Source organism: Squalius cephalus (genome assembly GCF_949319135.1).
Source record: "Squalius cephalus genome assembly, chromosome: 11".
In the NCBI taxonomy this organism is placed as follows: Eukaryota; Metazoa; Chordata; class Actinopteri; order Cypriniformes; family Leuciscidae; genus Squalius; species Squalius cephalus.
This window is the reverse complement of record NC_137132.1, coordinates 33,526,860-33,544,073: the sequence shown is the minus strand read 5'-3', so window position 1 is coordinate 33,544,073 and position 17,214 is coordinate 33,526,860. Positions and strand designations below refer to the sequence as shown.

Genomic DNA, 17,214 nt, shown 5'->3' with positions numbered 1-17,214 from the left:
CGCTTCCAACGGACCTACGGGAGCCTACGCCTGAGCCCCCATCAACCCCCAGCCATCGGCCTAGGGGCTATGAACCAAAGATGGCTAAGCTGGAAGACTCGGATAACATCGAGCACTACCTAACCACCTTTGAGCGGCTCGCAACAGTCTTTGACTGGCCAGAGGAGGACTGGGCCATTCATCTCATTCCGCTCCTGACTGGCAAGGCCCGGAGTGCGTTTGTAGCTATGGATTCGGAGGGCACTTTGGACTATGACCTTTTAAAGGAGGCCGTGCTAAAAAAATATGAGATCAACGCGGAGACTTACAGCCTGCAGTTTAGAGCCTTGGAGACCAGGCCGGAGGAGACGCCACAAGAGCTTTACGTCCGGCTGAAGGATCTCTTCTGCAACTGGGTCAAGTACGACCGGAGCAGCAAAGAGGATCTCATGGAACTTATCGTGCTGGAACAGTATCTCAGAGTACTCTATCCAGAGGTGAAGACCTGGGTCAAGGAGCACAACCCAGCGACTGCAGCTGAGGCTGCCAAACTGGTGGAGAACTTTGTGGCAGCACACAGAGGCCCCAGGAGCTACCGTTATGCTGGAATGCTGGACAGACAAGCCCGGGGTAAATCTGTGGGTGCTGATAGAGGAGTTGGTTTTGAAGCTACCCCTAGTCACAATGGAAACGCCCTGTCCCTTCCCCCAGATAGTGGCAAGCTGCAAGGCGTATCATGTTTTAATTGTGGTAGGGAAGGTCATAAGAGCCCCTCTTGCCCCCTCAGTAAGTCTAAGTACACCCACCTGTGTTATGTTCCCAATCCCACCCCACCCTTTAAGACCCAGCAGAATAGGGACCCTGTTGTTAACATCGAGCTTAATGGCAAGCTGGTCACAGCTCTCCTAGACACAGGCTGTTCACAGTCGTTGGTGCAAGCTGAACTAATTCCCCAGGAGTTCAAGAACTTTAATGACAAGCTTACTGTCTTTTGTGTTCATGGTGATCAAAGCGAGCACAACACAGCGGATGTGTATGTTAGAGTGTGTGGTCAGACATTCCTACTTAGAGTAGGACTAGTCCCAAAACTCCCCTATCCAGTGTTGTTGGGGCAGGATCTTCCTGTACTGCCAGAGCTAGTAAGCAAGATTGCTTGGTGTAGGGTAGTCACTAGAGCTATGGCCAGGGAGCAACACCAGGAAGACCTGTCCGAATTGCCTTATTATGGAGAGGATATTCCAGTACCGCCCACATACACTAAAGGTGTGAGAGGCGCAGACAAAGGGTTGGAGAGATTTTAGAACTTTCTCACACACAGCCAGAGGCGGATGTTGATGTCCCTAGTTTGTCAGAGGAGGACGTAACTTTTAAGGTTGATCTGGCTAAAGAGCAGAGGGCAGACCCCACCCTGAGCCCCTTGTTTAAGAAAGCAGAGGATGGGTTTTGTTTTGTTCCTGCACTTGGGAAGGAGGGGTACATTTTGCAGAACAACCTACTTTATAGGCAGAGTGAGGGAGGACTTCAGCTAGTGGTGCCCCACAAATTCAGAAAAGAGGTGCTAGAGCTAGGTCACACTATACCGTGGGCTGGACACTTAGCTTATATGAAAACACTGCAGAGAATATGCAAGCGTTTTTATTGGCCAGCGCTATTTGGAGAAGTGAAGAGCTTCTGTAAGTCCTGTCCCCAGTGCCAGCTATCGGGAGGCAAAGGGCTTGCCCATGCCCCTTTAATCCCCTTACCTGTTGTGGACACTCCCTTTCAACGGATAGGAATAGACATAGTTGGACCCCTGGAGAGGAGCAAGTCAGGGAACAGATTCATTTTGGTTATATGTGACTATGCAACCAGATACCCAGAAGCGTTTCCAATGAGAGAGGTCACTACTAAGAAGGTTGCTACGGCCATGTTGCACCTGTTCTCCCGGGTAGGGATTCCCCGTGAGGTCCTAACAGATCAGGGCCCCAACTTTATGAGCAAAATCCTCCGGCAAGTGTATGATCTGTTAGGGATAAAAAGAATCAGAACCACTCCTTATCACCCACAGACAGATGGACTAGTTGAGAGGTTCAACCAGACCCTGGTGAACATGCTCAGGAAGTTTGTGGATGACACTGGAAAGGACTGGGACCAGTGGCTACCTTACCTGCTGTTCGCATACAGGGAGGTCCCTCAGGCATCAACAGGTTTCTCTCCCTTCGAGCTTCTGTATGCACATCAGGTTCGAGGTCCATTGGATGTTTTAATGGAGACCTGGGACGGAGAGACCTCAGGCAAGACAGACATCATCTCCTATGTCCTGAAGATGAGGGAGAAGCTTGTAGCGGCAACGGCAACGGCAATGGCTCAGGAGAACTTACGGAAGGTGCAAGGTCGGCAGAAGGCGTGGTATGATCGGTCAGCCCGTACACGCTCTTTCCAGCCTGGTGAGAAGGTCCTGCTGTTGTTGCCAAGCTCAGACAACAAGCTGCTTGCAAAATGGCAGGGGCCCTATTCTGTGACCAAGAAGATGGGACAGGTGACCTACGAGGTCCACATGCCAGACCGGCGCAGGAAACATCAGGTCTTCCACGTCAATATGCTAAAGAAGTGGAGTGAGAGGCTGGAGCCAGCAGTGTCTGCAATGCTAATCCGGGCTGTTGAGGAGGAGGAGGAGTACAGCGAGCAGTACTTGCCTGGCCGTGACGAGAAGAGCAAGCTGGATCTGAGTCATCTGTCACAGGCTCGACAGCGTGAGCTCAGTCACTTCTTACCTGAAGACCTCTTTGTGGAGCGACCAGGACGGACAGCGGTGGTGGAGCACCGGATTGTGCTGAAGGACGAGCAGCCAGTGAGACAATCTTCCTACCGGGTACCAGAACGCCTGCTACCGGTCCTGAAGGAGGAGCTGGACATGATGTTACAGCATGGGGCGATTGAGCCTTCCTTCAGTGAGTGGAGCAGCCCAATCATCTTGGTTCCTAAAAAGGACGGTGGCCTTCGGTTCTGCCTGGATTTCAGGAAAGTCAACACCCAGGCCAAGTTTGATCCTTACCCCATGCCGAGGATTGATGACTTGGTGGAACGTTTGAGTAAGGCTAAGTTCCTGACTACCCTTGACCTCTGCAAAGGTTACTGGCAGGTGCCTTTGTCAAAGGAGAGCAAGGAGCTGACGGCCTTCAGAACGCCGTTTGGTCATTTTCAGTTTACCGTGCTTCCATTTGGGTTGCATGGAGCGCCAGCCACATTCCAGCGCCTTATAGATAGAGTCCTCAGGGGGACGGAGGGCTTTGCCACCGCCTACCTTGATGACATCATCATCTATAGTGCAAGCTGGGTGGAACATCTGCGTCATCTACAGCATGTCCTCTCCTTGATGAAGGAGGCGGGCCTGACCATCCACCCAAAGAAATGTGCCTTGGCTAAAGAAGAGACTTCCTACCTTGGCTTTGTGCTAGGCCGAGGTGTCATCCGCGCGCAAGTAAGGAAGATGGAGGCCATCATGGCTGCAGAGCGACCAACCACCAAGAAACAGGTGCGTTTCTTTTTAGGGCTGGTGGGTTGGTACCGACGCTTTATTGCAAACTTTTCTGAGAAAGCGGTGGTGTTGACTGAGCTGACCCGCACATGTCAGCCAAATAAGGTTGATTGGACTGAGGAGTGTGAGGCAGCTTTTAAAGACTTGAAGGGTTCCTTGTGCAAGGAGCCTGTGCTCCTCAGCCCAGACTTTGAGAAACTTTTCACGGTGCAGACCGATGCCTCGGAGAGAGGGTTGGGGGCTGTTCTGTTGCAGGGGGACAGTGGACAACTCCAACCGGTGGCCTACATTAGCCGTAAGCTGCTGCCAAGGGAATGTAACTACTCCACGGTGGAGAAAGAGTGCCTAGCAATTAAGTGGGCGTTGGACTCCTTCAGATACTATTTGCTTGGGCGCAAATTTGTCCTGGAGACTGATCACCGAGCATTGTCTTGGCTGGGACAAATAAGGGATTCTAATGCGAGGATCACACAGTGGTTCTTGGCAGTTCAGCCATTTGACTTTGAAGTTTTGTACAGGGCTGGAAAATTGAACTGTACAGCGGACTTCCTGTCTAGGATGCCACAGGGGGCATCTCCAGAAGGGGGGGGGAATGTCACAAACTGAGCCGTGACGTGCTCACGAAGCTGGCAGGCAGCCAAACGCCGGCGCTAACATTCAAGCTGTCTTGCCGCTATTCTCCGTGTCATATCGCTGTCATTGCCGTTTGCTGTTCTATTACTGGTGCACTGTTTACAATGTCATTTACCACAGTTTGCCATAATTGCCAGCTAGCATGCAATGTTGTTTAAGCTGCAGGGAAAGGCCTACCGGCATTCTTAAATAGCAAATGTTTGTGCATGATCCCAGGCATATATTACACGAACTATACATTGTCATTTTATCGCCTATCGGTATTAACGTCTTTTGGTTTCAAGTAATGAAAATATACACACTGGCTGTCAAACTTCTTATTTATTTAGTAAAAGCTTTGTAATTACAACACTGTACACACTTAACCCACCACCGTCCCGATCTCCGGTTCAACTTCCTGGTTTCGCGTGGGGAAGCCGAGGGGATGTGCCACTGGGTTGAAATAGAGGGGTTTCGCGGGTGATGGGTGGGAGAAACCATTATTGCAGGGGTGTTTGTGTGTTTATTTCTTGTATGGGTTTTTCTCTACAAATGTGATTTTGGTGGGGGAGAAACGTTTGGTATGTGTTTGTTTATTTGTTGTTTGCTTGTTTGATTTATTATTTAATTATTTTCATGTGATTACATGGATGATTGTTTTGTTAGCAATGGGGCAATCTAGTGGGTGGGGTGGGTGGGGCTACAGCTAGTTTAAGGCTGTATTAGACCCCATGGCCTCAGTAGCAGAGGGGCTGTGCAGAGAGAAAGAACTGTGTCGCATAATAATGCTGGTGGGTAAAGTGTGCAGGGTCTTGAGAGACGTAGCCTGGCAACTTAATGCCTATTTATTTTCTTTATGAATAGTTTTTGTTGTGCATTTTTTTTTTTTTTTTGACTATCCTGACACTGTAAATATTTGCACGTTTTGAAAATATAAAGGAAAAATAAACAAGAGGCTTTCTAGAAAACTTGCATCTTCCCTGACTCCGACATCGGTCATTTTGCCACAGTTAGACTATTAAAGGGTTAGTTCACCCAAAAATTAAAATTAGCCCATGATTTACTCACTCTCAAGTCATCCTAGGTGTATATGACATTCTTCTTTCAGACGAATACAATCAGAGTTATATTAAAAAATGTCCTGGCTCTTCCAAGCTGTATAATGGCAGTGAATGTATAAGTTCATAAAAGTGCATCCATCCATGATAAAAATACTCCACGAGTCTCCGGGGGTTAATAAAGGCCTTCTGAAGTGATGCGATGTGTTCGTGTAAGAAAAATATCCACATTTAAAATTTATCAACTAAAATAACTAGCTTCTGACAGACGATCCTACGCATCGATTTACGGTGGAGGAGTGACCCGTGAACCGATTCACAACGTAATGACAAACGCGGAAGCGCAGAGGATAGAGCAAAACAAAACACCAGTCACGAATTAGAAGTTTAAGACGACAATTTTTAAAGAGAAATGTCGGAGGGGCTTGAGTTTGTTGCCCAGCCCTGTTTGTTTGAACCGCGAAAGGCGTCTAAACTACTCCTACGTCTACGTCATACAAACATCACAAGTTACTCTTGTGGCGCAAGTCGACTTGCGTAAGCGTCTGCCGGAAGCTAGTTAATTTAGTCGATAAAGTCTTAAACATTGATATTTTTCTAACACAAACGCATCGCTTCACTTCAGAAGGCCTTTATTAACCCCCGGAGACTCATGGAGTATTTTTATGATGGATGGATGCACTTTTATGAACTTCAAAACAGAAACAACCATTCACTGCCATTATACAGCTTGGAAGAGAGAGAACATTTTTTAATTAACTCCAATCGTATTCGTCTGAAAGAAGAATGTCATATACACCTAGGATGAATTGAGAGTAAATCATTGGGGAATTTTCATTTTTGGGTGAATTAATCTTTTAAAAGAATTTCAAATATTGCATTACAAACACTGTGCCACTATAACAAAAGATTCAACACTACTGTGGTAATCAGATACTTTTTAAACATGCACATAACATTTTTAAAATCTGTATTTAGATGCACACAGACATCAAGAATCAGCGTGTGAATCTCAAAAACGGTGACATGATTAATGCTGCAATGCATTGCTGGGAACAATGGATGACTTTTATACTACGGTAGTTCCCAGCATGCATTGTAGCATGAAGGTTTAGATGTTGATATTTGGTTCATAATCAGCATTGTGGTGAGCAGTGTTTGCTTTAGTTATCCCTGTAATCTTTTAGCAATCTTGGTCCCTGTAACGGTCATCAGCTGGAGTGACCTTGAGAGCCACCTGAGGGCACTCCACATCAGACTATCATTATTCACTCAACTACATTTCCCATAATTCACTGCCCGGACTCATCATCCCTGAGTATCACTTTCACCTGTGTCTCATTATATTGTTTAGTTTACCCCATATAAGCCTGGTTTACCTCATTATTCCTGGCAAAGTCTTCTGTCACGAACTGCTCTGAAACAGGAAGGTTGAGATCCAAATGCAGCTTTTATTTAAGTGAATTATGGGAAATGTAGTTGAGTGAATAATTATAGTCTGACGTGGAGTGCCCTCAGGTGGCTCTCAAGGGCACTCCAGTTGATGACCGTCCCTGTGCTTTTAGTGTTAGTTTTCTTTGACTGCTGAAAGTGTCAGGAGTTTGTAGCCAGGTCAGTAGAGAGCGCTACTGAGGGTATCAGTAGAGGGTGTAATTTCCCTTTAAATATGTCACTTCCTTTTGGGTGGAATGGCTGCAGTGCTTGAATTGTTTGGCATGGTCGGTCGCTGGAAGAACAAGCTCTGGTAGGTTTGTTTAAGAGATTATGGTCTTAAGAATAGTATTTTAATGCTCACTGGTGATGCTTTATGATGGTTTTGACGTGTTGGCCAAGAGCCAGCGATTTTGAGTATCAGTGTTGCTTTAATTGGACCAGGGGTGTTTAATCCATTCATTGTGTCTATGAAGTTGTTTTGTTTAGGCGTGTGGTTTAAATACCTTAATGGTGAGAAGGTTTGACTGGATGAGTTGTGGACACTGGGTTACCATTGCAGTACACTGCACGTGAGTGTTTGTCCTTTATCAAAATAGGTTATTTTATTGTTCGAAATGAGCTGTGAAAAACCTTTTTGTATGTATTAAAACAAATAAATACTTTTTAGAGAAGTTTTCTTAAAAGCCCTCACATTGGCTATGCTGAACGAGATGAGCAGTGGACATTAACGACAGTTGTACTTCCAGTGTCTTCTGAAATAAGGTATCTAATTATTCATGTAATTCTGGAATAGCTAGTATATTTTAACATTGATTGACATTGTAATTTTACTTTGTACGGGCTATGGTTTTTAGTAGGAACTGATGTTATGTCTAGAGATAATACTTGTATGCTTTGATAAGAATGTGTTTTTGCTTTATTGTTTTTTTTCTTTATAGAATTCGATCCATCCAGTGCAAATGACCACTGTTTTTCCCTACCTTTTATTTTTCAGTTTCTTCATAGGATTATGGTATTGTAATCGGTTTATTTTGTTTATTTGTTTGTTTGTTGGCCCAAAAATTAATCTGTTGTATTTTCTTTTTGGTTTATTTGGTGAACTCCAAGCTAGGTCATTTCCAACAGCTCCCAACAGAGTAACTAGTGGGGGAAGATACTCATTTTGATTTATACACCCGTGTGGTGATGAAAGTTTGGTGTGTATTTGTGCACGCAGTGTGCGGTGTAGAAAGTTTGTAATTTCTTTTTGGGTTGTGTATTGTATTTATTCATTTGTTGTGTATATTTTCTTTTTGAAGTATTGTTACCCCACATAGTCTCTTCTATTGCCACCCTGTATCACTAAACGTGGCTAGCTTGTGAAAGAAATCGAATGAGACCAGAATCCATGTATTTAATAAAAGCGATGTATTTATTTTTATAGCAGTCTTGCCTTAAGTTTATTCATTTAATTGGATAGCCTCGCGGGAAATCCCTTTATTGACTTGGGGACTCCTACCCAAACAAAATTGGAGTGGCGTAGTCAAAATCAGTAACCAAACACCTCTATTGCCCCATCACAAGTTGATGATAGCATCACTGAACCTCCATGTTGATGATGACGAAACATTCATCTTGATGAGTTATATTTGGTCAACCTTGTAAAACAGCAGCACCAATTACAAAAAAAAAGTTGGGATATCACACAGACATCAAGATTTTGCATATGAATCACAGCAATGGTGACAATCAAAACAAAAAAAGCTTAATGCCCAACGCATGATGGGTGGCTTCATACTTAACACAAAACTCATCCTTGATTCCCAAGCTTTTTTGTTTTTACTGTCACCATTGTTGCCAACCAGCAGTGGTTGTAGAGTGCTGTGGTGAGGAGACCAGAAGCACCAGCCAACAGCGATCAACCTGAAGCTTTGCCTGCACTCCCACTGAAGCTCAGGAGGGTTGAACCCAGTCTTCATCTGAATGGGAGACCTTCTGGAGACTGGGCAGCTGCTGGAAGAGGTGTTAGAGGTGTTAGTGTTCAGATTCACCAATCGGAATGAATTCAGTTAGATTGAAACAAAAGGTGTGCATGTAAACAATGAATGGCAACTGCAGAAATCAAAAGCCAAATCCCGGACATTTTGGACGATCTCGATGGCCGGACATGTCCGGGTAAAAGAGGAATGGTAACCCCTACTTCTCAGCTTTCTCCACAGAACAAGAGCCTGCTAGCTTAGCTTCCAAAAAAAGATGGCTGACACTATGTGTACATTCTGTGAGTGAGATCCCACCCCCTATGGGCGGGTTGAAAACATGTGGGACAGCCCTACTGGCTGTAGTCTTTAGCCTCTGGCCAAAAAATCCTCTGATGACGTAAAATGACGATTTTTGCGTCATCGGAGGATTTTTTCCAGACAAAAAATACATAAATCTCTCATCTCAGGGGGATATGAGGGAGGAAAGCACGGTAATTCGAAAATACTACAGGTTTTCTACTAATACAAAGCTTAATGCTAAATCCTGAAGTATCCCTTTTAGGGAATCCTTTTGAAGGAAAGATCTATAATAATAATTTCTATAAGTGAATTGATAAATACAGATTGATGTAAAATTAATGACTCTAACAAATGTGAGTTGCAAAAATGTATAAAAATTATGTTTATTTAAAAATGCATGTAATTTCTGGCAAAGATGCCTTACGCTGGGCTAGAGTTAAAAGATGGTAGATAAAGTTTGATGTTAGAAGTTTATGAGAGTGCAGTGTACCAGTCCTGAATGCCTCAGAGTCTCTCTCATTCAGTGTCAGCTAAAAGCTGTTATCTGAGCCTGTGTCATGTGTGATAATAAGCTATTTATAGTAAGGTAAAGTGTTTCATTTGAAAATCATAGACAGAGATGTTAAAAGAAATCATGCAACAGGCAGTTCAGATCTTATACATTTAGAGGGCAATTTGTAAATGTTTTAAAAGTAAAACTGAATGACTTTAAAGAAGTCTTTAAAATAATAATACAGACCTTAAACGATAGAAGTGATTTCTTTATTTTATTTTAACTTCTTTGTCTCGTTTTATTCTCCACCATACAGGGCTGATGGCTCCGGCTACAGATATAACAGTACACTGAATAGTTGTGATAACTAAATTCACTGAGTATAATCTCAGCATTGCGATTTTGCTGATTTGGAGATGTTTAATGGATTTTAGTGATTAAATACTGCTGTTATTAACCTGTCTCCATGTGTTAACACTATTAGGCAACCTGATGGCTCTGGTGACTCTTGAATGCACCTTTCCTAAGCTCTAGAAAACAACTGATTATGTCGAAGAAAACGGTCAGAGATTCTGTTACGGGGAAGAGCGGTTACCAGTGTGCACGAGGTGATTACTCAACGACAGGTAAGATCCTCTTTGGCCAAACGAGGGCAACCTAAGGCAGGGGGTCACGCCTACCCTGATGGGAGGTGTGTTATGTGAGATGGGTATGAGAGTGGAGCGGATGACTGTGAGGCCAGCAGCATCCTTATATCATTAAGGGGGGATGAGCTGTGAGGAGTTACGGCAGTCTGACCCAGAAATGTGAGTTCCTCCATACCACTCACCAGAAACCGCATTCATTGCATGGCTTGTTTTTCATTGTGACAAATGTCTGCAACTATGCCAGGGGACAACACCCTGATGGAGATTATAGATAAAGAGCTAATGGGAATGGGCTTTCAAGAACCAGCTGAGACCATGAGGTGATTGTCATTATTTGATGTGGAGACAGTAACAAAACTTCTTAATTTAAATCAGGACCATGATGTTGGTTGCCTTATGGGCAAGAAAAAATGTATAGAAGTGTTGATTTTGAAGTAATATGTCTATAACATAGTTTTATCTCCTGAAGGTCGTTAGACATGGTGGTGGCTAAAGATGAAGACCGCTTTAGTAGATTCAAGAAAAAGTCTGGATAACAAAGGTGAATGGTCAAAGGTTATTGTAATGAATTTATTATTACAATTTGTTACAGTTACAGTCTTAGGAGGCTGTTGAAAAGATTTTTGTTTATAGTGAAAAGGAACTACTTGCTGTGATTGTTTTTTGTATGTCTGTGTAGAGAAGATGATTGACTGAAACTCTTCCCACATGCAGTGCAGTGATACGGTTTCTCTCCAGTGTGGATCCTCTCGTGTGTTTTGAGGGATCCTGACTGACTGAATCTCTTGTCGCAGTGTGAACACTTGTAAGGTTTCTCTCCAGTGTGGCTACTCTCGTGTGTTTTCAGGTGCTGTGACTGAATGAATCTCTTGTCGCAGTGTGAACACTTGTAAGGTTTCTCTCCAGTGTGGATCCTCTCGTGTGTTTTCAGGTGCTGTGACTGAATTAATCTCTTGTCGCAGTGTGAACACTTGTAAGGTTTCTCTCCAGTGTGGATCCTCTTGTGTGTTTTCAGGTTCTGTGAATGACTGAATCTCTTGTCGCAGTGTGAACACTTGTAAGGTTTCTCTCCAGTGTGGATCCTCTCGTGTGTTTTCAGGGATCCTGACTGACTGAATCTCTTGTCGCAGTGTGAACACTTGTAAGGTTTCTCTCCAGTGTGGATCCTCTCGTGTGTTTTCAGGTATCCTAACTGACTGAATCTCTTTTCGCAGTGTGAACACTTGTAAGGTTTCTCTCCAGTGTGAATTCTCTGGTGCTCTTTCAAAGTTGAAGCTGTAATAAAAGGCTTCCCACACTCAAAGCACACAAAAGCTTTTTCTCCAGTATGCATTTTCTGATGAACTTGTAAATTCTGCAGATGTGAAAAACTCTTTCCACACAAAGAACATGAATGTGGTTTCTCCTGTGTATGAACTAGCATGTGTCTCTTCAGGTCTGAAGCCCTGAAAAACATTTTACCACACTGATCACATGTGAACGGTTTCTCTCCAGTGTGGATCCTCATGTGATCATTAAAGTGAGATTTTTGTGTGAAACTCTTCCCACACTGATCACATGTGAAGGGTTTCTCTCCAGTGTGGATCATCATGTGATACTTAAAGGAAGATTTTATTGCGAAACTCTTCCCACACTGATCACATGTGAACGGTTTCTCTCCAGTGTGGATCCTCATGTGAATCTCGAGACTTTCTTTGTGTATGAAATCCTTTCCACAGTGACGGCAGGTGAAACATTTCTTGTCTCTTCTTTTCAGTGAAGAAATACTGTAATGTTTCTCCTCCTCTTCACTCTCCTCATTCTCCAGCATCACATCTGAAATGATAGTTAAAAGTCCCATGTTTCTGTAGCATATATTAGATCAACTGCACAATTATCTAAAATAATATTAACATTTTAAAACTATACAACAGTAATAGAGTTCTGACAGTCTCTCAGATAAATATTACATTTAGTTTAATAAAAATGTTGTAAATACTTACTAATTTAAAATGAACAATTAATTAGCCATTGTAGGGTTGGGCCGATAGACAATGCCATCATCCATTGCAATGGCTGACAAGACATCACGATGTTGAGCCGATGCCGATCACGATCCCCCCCCCCCACACACACACACATGTTTCCATGGTGACGCGTCATGCTTGGCACGTGATTCACCACAGCGAAAATAGCGCTGTATGACAGATGTAGCGCTTTTATTTCTAAATATTAACAAACTTGCTTACCATGTCATCAACTATCTTCTATTCCGATTCTCAAATACGTGTTAGTGAGTTTGTTTTGTCGTTTAAAAACCTTTATAAATGATCTCCATCTGTAACAAGGGTGACCACCATCAAACAAACCAAATGTGGGACGATTATAAGTTTGTGTGGGACAATGTGGGACATTTTACCAACACTAAGATGTAACGACACTGACAGTCTGTCCGGTCAGATGTTCTGAAGTAGCGAATCCTGATTGTTCTTCTCATGCTGACTGAATATGAACACATACATGTCCAAATGCAGGAAGCCCTAATTGACTGGCTTGTTGCCACAATGGCTACCAGTGTCTGCAAGCAGGCCGCTGGTTAATGTTTTACGACAACTTGATGAAATCAACGAACAGGTCCCTGTTGTTATCGAACTATCCCCGTGCTGCACCAGAACAACTCCATACTGTGTCTAACGTTTGTTCTTTGTGTACAGAAGGCAAATTACAAGACTGGCTCCATTTCAGTGTCTAGAACTAACTGCTTCCCTCATCAATTCTACGACGCCTCAGGCTGTTAAGTGACTGTGCCACAGAACTACCTTTTTCTTTGCTGAGTGCCATTCTCAAATCAAACCCCCAACCCCTCACGTGGTATGCGCACCACGAGATGCAACCGATGCCGACCTCACAGATACACACAGACACGCACATTGCCATATATGGACATCCACTAGTAAAATTTCATTTTACCAACTATTACAACTGTATAAAGAGTGTTCCGGGTGATTTGCATGTTCCCCAGTGTGATATTAGAATAGTTGTGTTTTTGGATTACAGTAAGGTAATCTTAAAGTGCCTTTGTTCAACAAAAGAATGTATCTCTATGTTTCTATCTTTGTCAATATTCGTCCTTAGTATTGTTTTAATCCCCTTTGCACGACGAAGGAGATTTTTGATAAGAGACTGTGATAAACGTTATGGTTCCATGCGTTTTAATTCCCCGAGCATAATATAATATTTTACCCCCTCGTGATTCCACACGAGGGTCGGGCTGCATTATCACACAAAGAGAATCTTCCCGCTTGGAATGCTCTAAGATGATTCGTCCTCCACGAAAAAGGGGGCGCGGGACACTGTACACGGGACACTGATAAAAGTCCAAACCTTCAGTCTCCTCTCTCTCTCTTCTACCTCCTTCGACTCCTTCAGAAACTTTGGAAACCCAAGTCGGGACCGGCTTCGGCCTGCTTCTCTTCTCTTTTATTTCTTTGTATGTTTTCTATAGTCTAGTTTCGTTTTCCGATTCGCCTCTGTTCATTCACGAGCTGAATGAACTTAGCCTGAATCATTCCCGGCAACTTCACCTCAAAGAAAGAGACTCTTTGAATTCCCCGCGAGCTCGCTCTCCCCAACGCACGCACGCTGCTCTTAAGGACACACACAGGCTTTCCTCAATCAACACAAGAGAACCATTTTGCAAGATAAGTTTACTGAACTTTTAATGTGATCTGATTTCCTTGTTGGCTCTCAAGGTCCACTTTGTTTGTGATTTTGCCATAACTTAAAGAGATCGTTCCAGAGGATCTCTTTTTCCTCCCTTCTCTCACACTCTCTCTTCGATAATTGCATTGATTTCCTGAAGAACAGAATATTGATATATTCAACTTATCTATTTTTCAGCTTTATTAATTTGAATGTAACTATAATATGCAATATATATTAATCATGTTCCTGATTAATTATTAAAATTCCCTGTATATTATTTGAGCTAATGTGTTTACGCTACAAAAACATAAACCACCCCTGTGTTTCTGCACCCTTCAGACTGATTATTTTTTAATTCGTTTTTTTTATTATTATTAAATAATGTCTAACTTAATAAAAACATTTGAATTCTGCCTTTCAGCTGATAAAAATTATTTGTTCTTTAGTCCCTTCCAGAAAACACCATTAGCCTACATCACAATGTAACATAACATGTCTCTTTATTTGACATGTCATTTAAATTCAACATCACTGAGCCCAAAGGCAGCAGGCATCATGCAGATAACTATTTTATAAACAGTTCTGAGCAAGTCCAATTAAAATCCAACAAAATAAACAATGAACAAATAAAATATAAAACAACATGAAATTAGATCATTGACAGTCTTATATATTAAGAATATATTAAACCAAAAACTTTCATATTTTTAGAAAGGATGTAAATTAAAACAACCAGCAGGCAACAAGTTGATACATTCTGTTAAATTAAATAGTTTAATTTAATGAATTATTAATTATTTAGTTACTTAACAATTAAGTTCATTTTAATTGACCGAATTATCCATTTGTTTTCTGACAGGAAACACATGGGACGAATCACCGGAAAATGCTGTGCGGAACAACGCAAAGCGGGACGGGTTGTCTCCCTATCCGTAACGAGAGATAGGCGCCGCAGTTCAGAGATTCCTGTCTGTTGGATTTATTACAGCACGTGAATTCATCAGTTTCTCCCGAAATACATGAAAGTAAGTGGCTGGTGAACTGGGAGAAGAATAGAGTAAACTTTATAGTTACTTACATGTATCTGATGTGAATAAAACACGTCTTTATAAAACAAAATCGTGATGTCTGTCAGCCATTGCAATGGACGATGGCATCGTCTATCGGCCCAACCCTAATAACTTCTGCAACAAATGTAGCTATTGATCATTGTTCATGTTAGTTAAGGCACTAACATTAACTAATAAGATCTTATTGTAAAGCGATACCTATTGTTCTTTCTAATTCTTTTGCACTTTAATCTGTTTGAAAGATTTGTTTACTTTATATTTTTTGTGTACTGCTTTATTGTATTAATATGTTCAGAGTTATTTTTGTTATAAGAAGAAAAGTTATTAAACCTGTTATAGTATTACATTTTTTGTGTCGAGAAAATACCGTGTACCGTGATAAAAATTTCAGCAATTGTCGCAACATGAAAATTTGGTACCGTCACATGCCTACATACAACTTTATCAGAAATTATAAAACAGGTTTCGCTTAATTTACACCATTATGAATTTTTTTTTTTTTTTTTTTTTTTTTTTGGCCTAACCCCCCAACAAAAATTGTGAGCAAGATATCAAATAAATGCAAAATCAAACAGCTTATATCATATTTAGTTTGGTCTTAATCTGTTCTGGGCCCGGTTTCACAAAGATAGACTTTGACTATGGCTTAGATGGTCTGATTTTGATGTCTATCTGAAGTCTGACTGTTGCACAAAGCACTTAAGACTCTGACTATCTTAAGTAGGACTACACTGCAATGCATTCTGGGTAAAATAAGACACTTTTCAAAACAAAAAACATGGCAGATCGAGTAAGTGCATTCAACCGCTCAGTGCAGTTTACCCCAGCGGAAAATATGTTTGTTGGAGGAGTATAACAGTTACAAGGACATTTTACTTGGGAAATTTAGCGGAGAATGTAAAGTCTTAGAAGAAATATGTTTAAATTATGAGCCATTTTCCCTTTTCTTTTGGCTGTTTGTAATGTAACTGATTGTTACTGCTGGTTGCCAAGGTAACATAGAGTCTTAGACCTAAGTTAGCCTGGGGGTAAGGCGTCTAATTCTTTTGGTCTAAATTAAGTCAGTCTTTATTTTTGTGAAACAGTCTAACTTGCATTGGACTAGTCTATGAGCAAATTTTAGACTTGTCTAACACTATAGACCGGTCTAAAATAGCTTTGTGAAACCGGCCCCAGTGATGTTGACAATCAGTGTGAATGTTTATCAAATCTTGTTGCACTGACCACTGGATCAAAACAAGAAAATCGAAAAACATCTGAGTTTCAGGTCCTATCTTGTACCAATGCACATAGAAAGTGTCCCCTATATTACTTATTGGTTTAACTGTTTTTTCACAACTCTTTAGTTTTTTTCTACAACAAACACTAAATCTGATAAACTGCTTTATAACCTTAATGTTCTTCAGCCTCATTAATGATGAATCAGGAATAAACACCAACCTCTTTGTTCTTCAGTGTGTTTCACTCTGCAGTGTTCTGGATCACTCATGTTCTCACGGTCCTTTAATAAACTCTGTCTTTGCAGATTTCAGCTCTTCCTGATGGTTTGATGCTCGTCTTCACTTGTAGCTGATGGGAATATTCCAGCATTTATTAGTGAATTGATGTGAGCATTAGTAAAAAAATCTGTCAAAATCAAGATTAAATTATGTTGTTACCAATTTACAAGTATTTATGTTCACCTTTCCATCTAGTAAAGTAACTTTTAAGTAAATGAATTGCAAAGTGTTTACTAATTCACAAACTCTGTCTCTTTTTATTTCTAAGAATTTCATAAACGTATTTAAATTCTTACATTTATCTTACCTCTCATAGGCAATATAGGCAAATAAAAAAAAAAAAACAAAAAAAAAAACAATTAAGACATACCAGATATAAACAATGAATAAAAATGAAAGAATAAATAGAAATAAAATTGTTCAAATTTGCAAGTAGCCTACCACTAAATAAAACACCAACATGACAACGTTTTTGGTTTATTGTCTTAGTTTTTGTGTTTTGTGAAACATGGTTTATCACAGATGAATGAAATAAATGTTTTTATAAAACTTACCTATATCTTGTAGATGTCACAATAGTTGATCCTGTCGTTTGCTCAAGTCTGTTGACAATAAAATACGCTTAATGTTGCAATTTACGGATCTGAAGACATCAGCATAATGAATGAGGGGAAAACAGGATGTAAAAAAAGCCTTGCATAACAATAAGTGTATTATGATTGTCAATTTGGTAACTAAACTGAATTTTAGTGACAACAAGTTACAATGTTTACATCTACAATGACAGGAAGGCTATACTGATTTTATATTTGCTTGACACAAATTTCACGATTTCAATTCAAATCTTGTCATTTGATTCTGATGCCGATTCAATATCAATAACGTTACATGTTAATTTTTCTCAACAAAAAAAATCTCACCTAGTGCTGAGAGCCATGTTAGCTGGTATATAAGGTTAAAAAA

The 17,214-nt window shown here is 41.3% G+C and overlaps 1 protein-coding gene and 1 long non-coding RNA gene across 3 annotated transcripts; one reads left to right on the top strand and one right to left on the bottom strand.

Annotated features, from left to right (window-relative positions):
- Positions 1 to 6,863: 6,863 nt before the first annotated feature.
- On the top strand, positions 6,864 to 7,777 carry LOC307167783. 2 transcript variants are annotated; one of them, XR_013822868.1, is made up of 4 exons: positions 6,864 to 6,910; positions 7,074 to 7,169; positions 7,268 to 7,362; positions 7,539 to 7,777. It is a non-coding gene; the product is annotated as an uncharacterized lncRNA (long non-coding RNA). The 2 variants fall into 2 exon arrangements; XR_013822869.1 differs by having other exon boundaries at positions 6,865 to 6,910; positions 7,087 to 7,169.
- Positions 7,778 to 10,641: 2,864 nt separating this feature from the next.
- LOC307167253 (uncharacterized protein) lies at positions 10,642 to 11,907 on the bottom strand (the record flags this gene model as incomplete). The annotated part of the gene is made up of 1 exon (XM_079886239.1): positions 10,642 to 11,907. The coding sequence occupies exon 1, from the start codon at positions 11,836 to 11,838 to the stop codon at positions 10,642 to 10,644; it is 1,197 nt and encodes a 398-aa protein (XP_079742365.1). The 5' UTR covers positions 11,839 to 11,907.
- Positions 11,908 to 17,214: the final 5,307 nt, after the last annotated feature.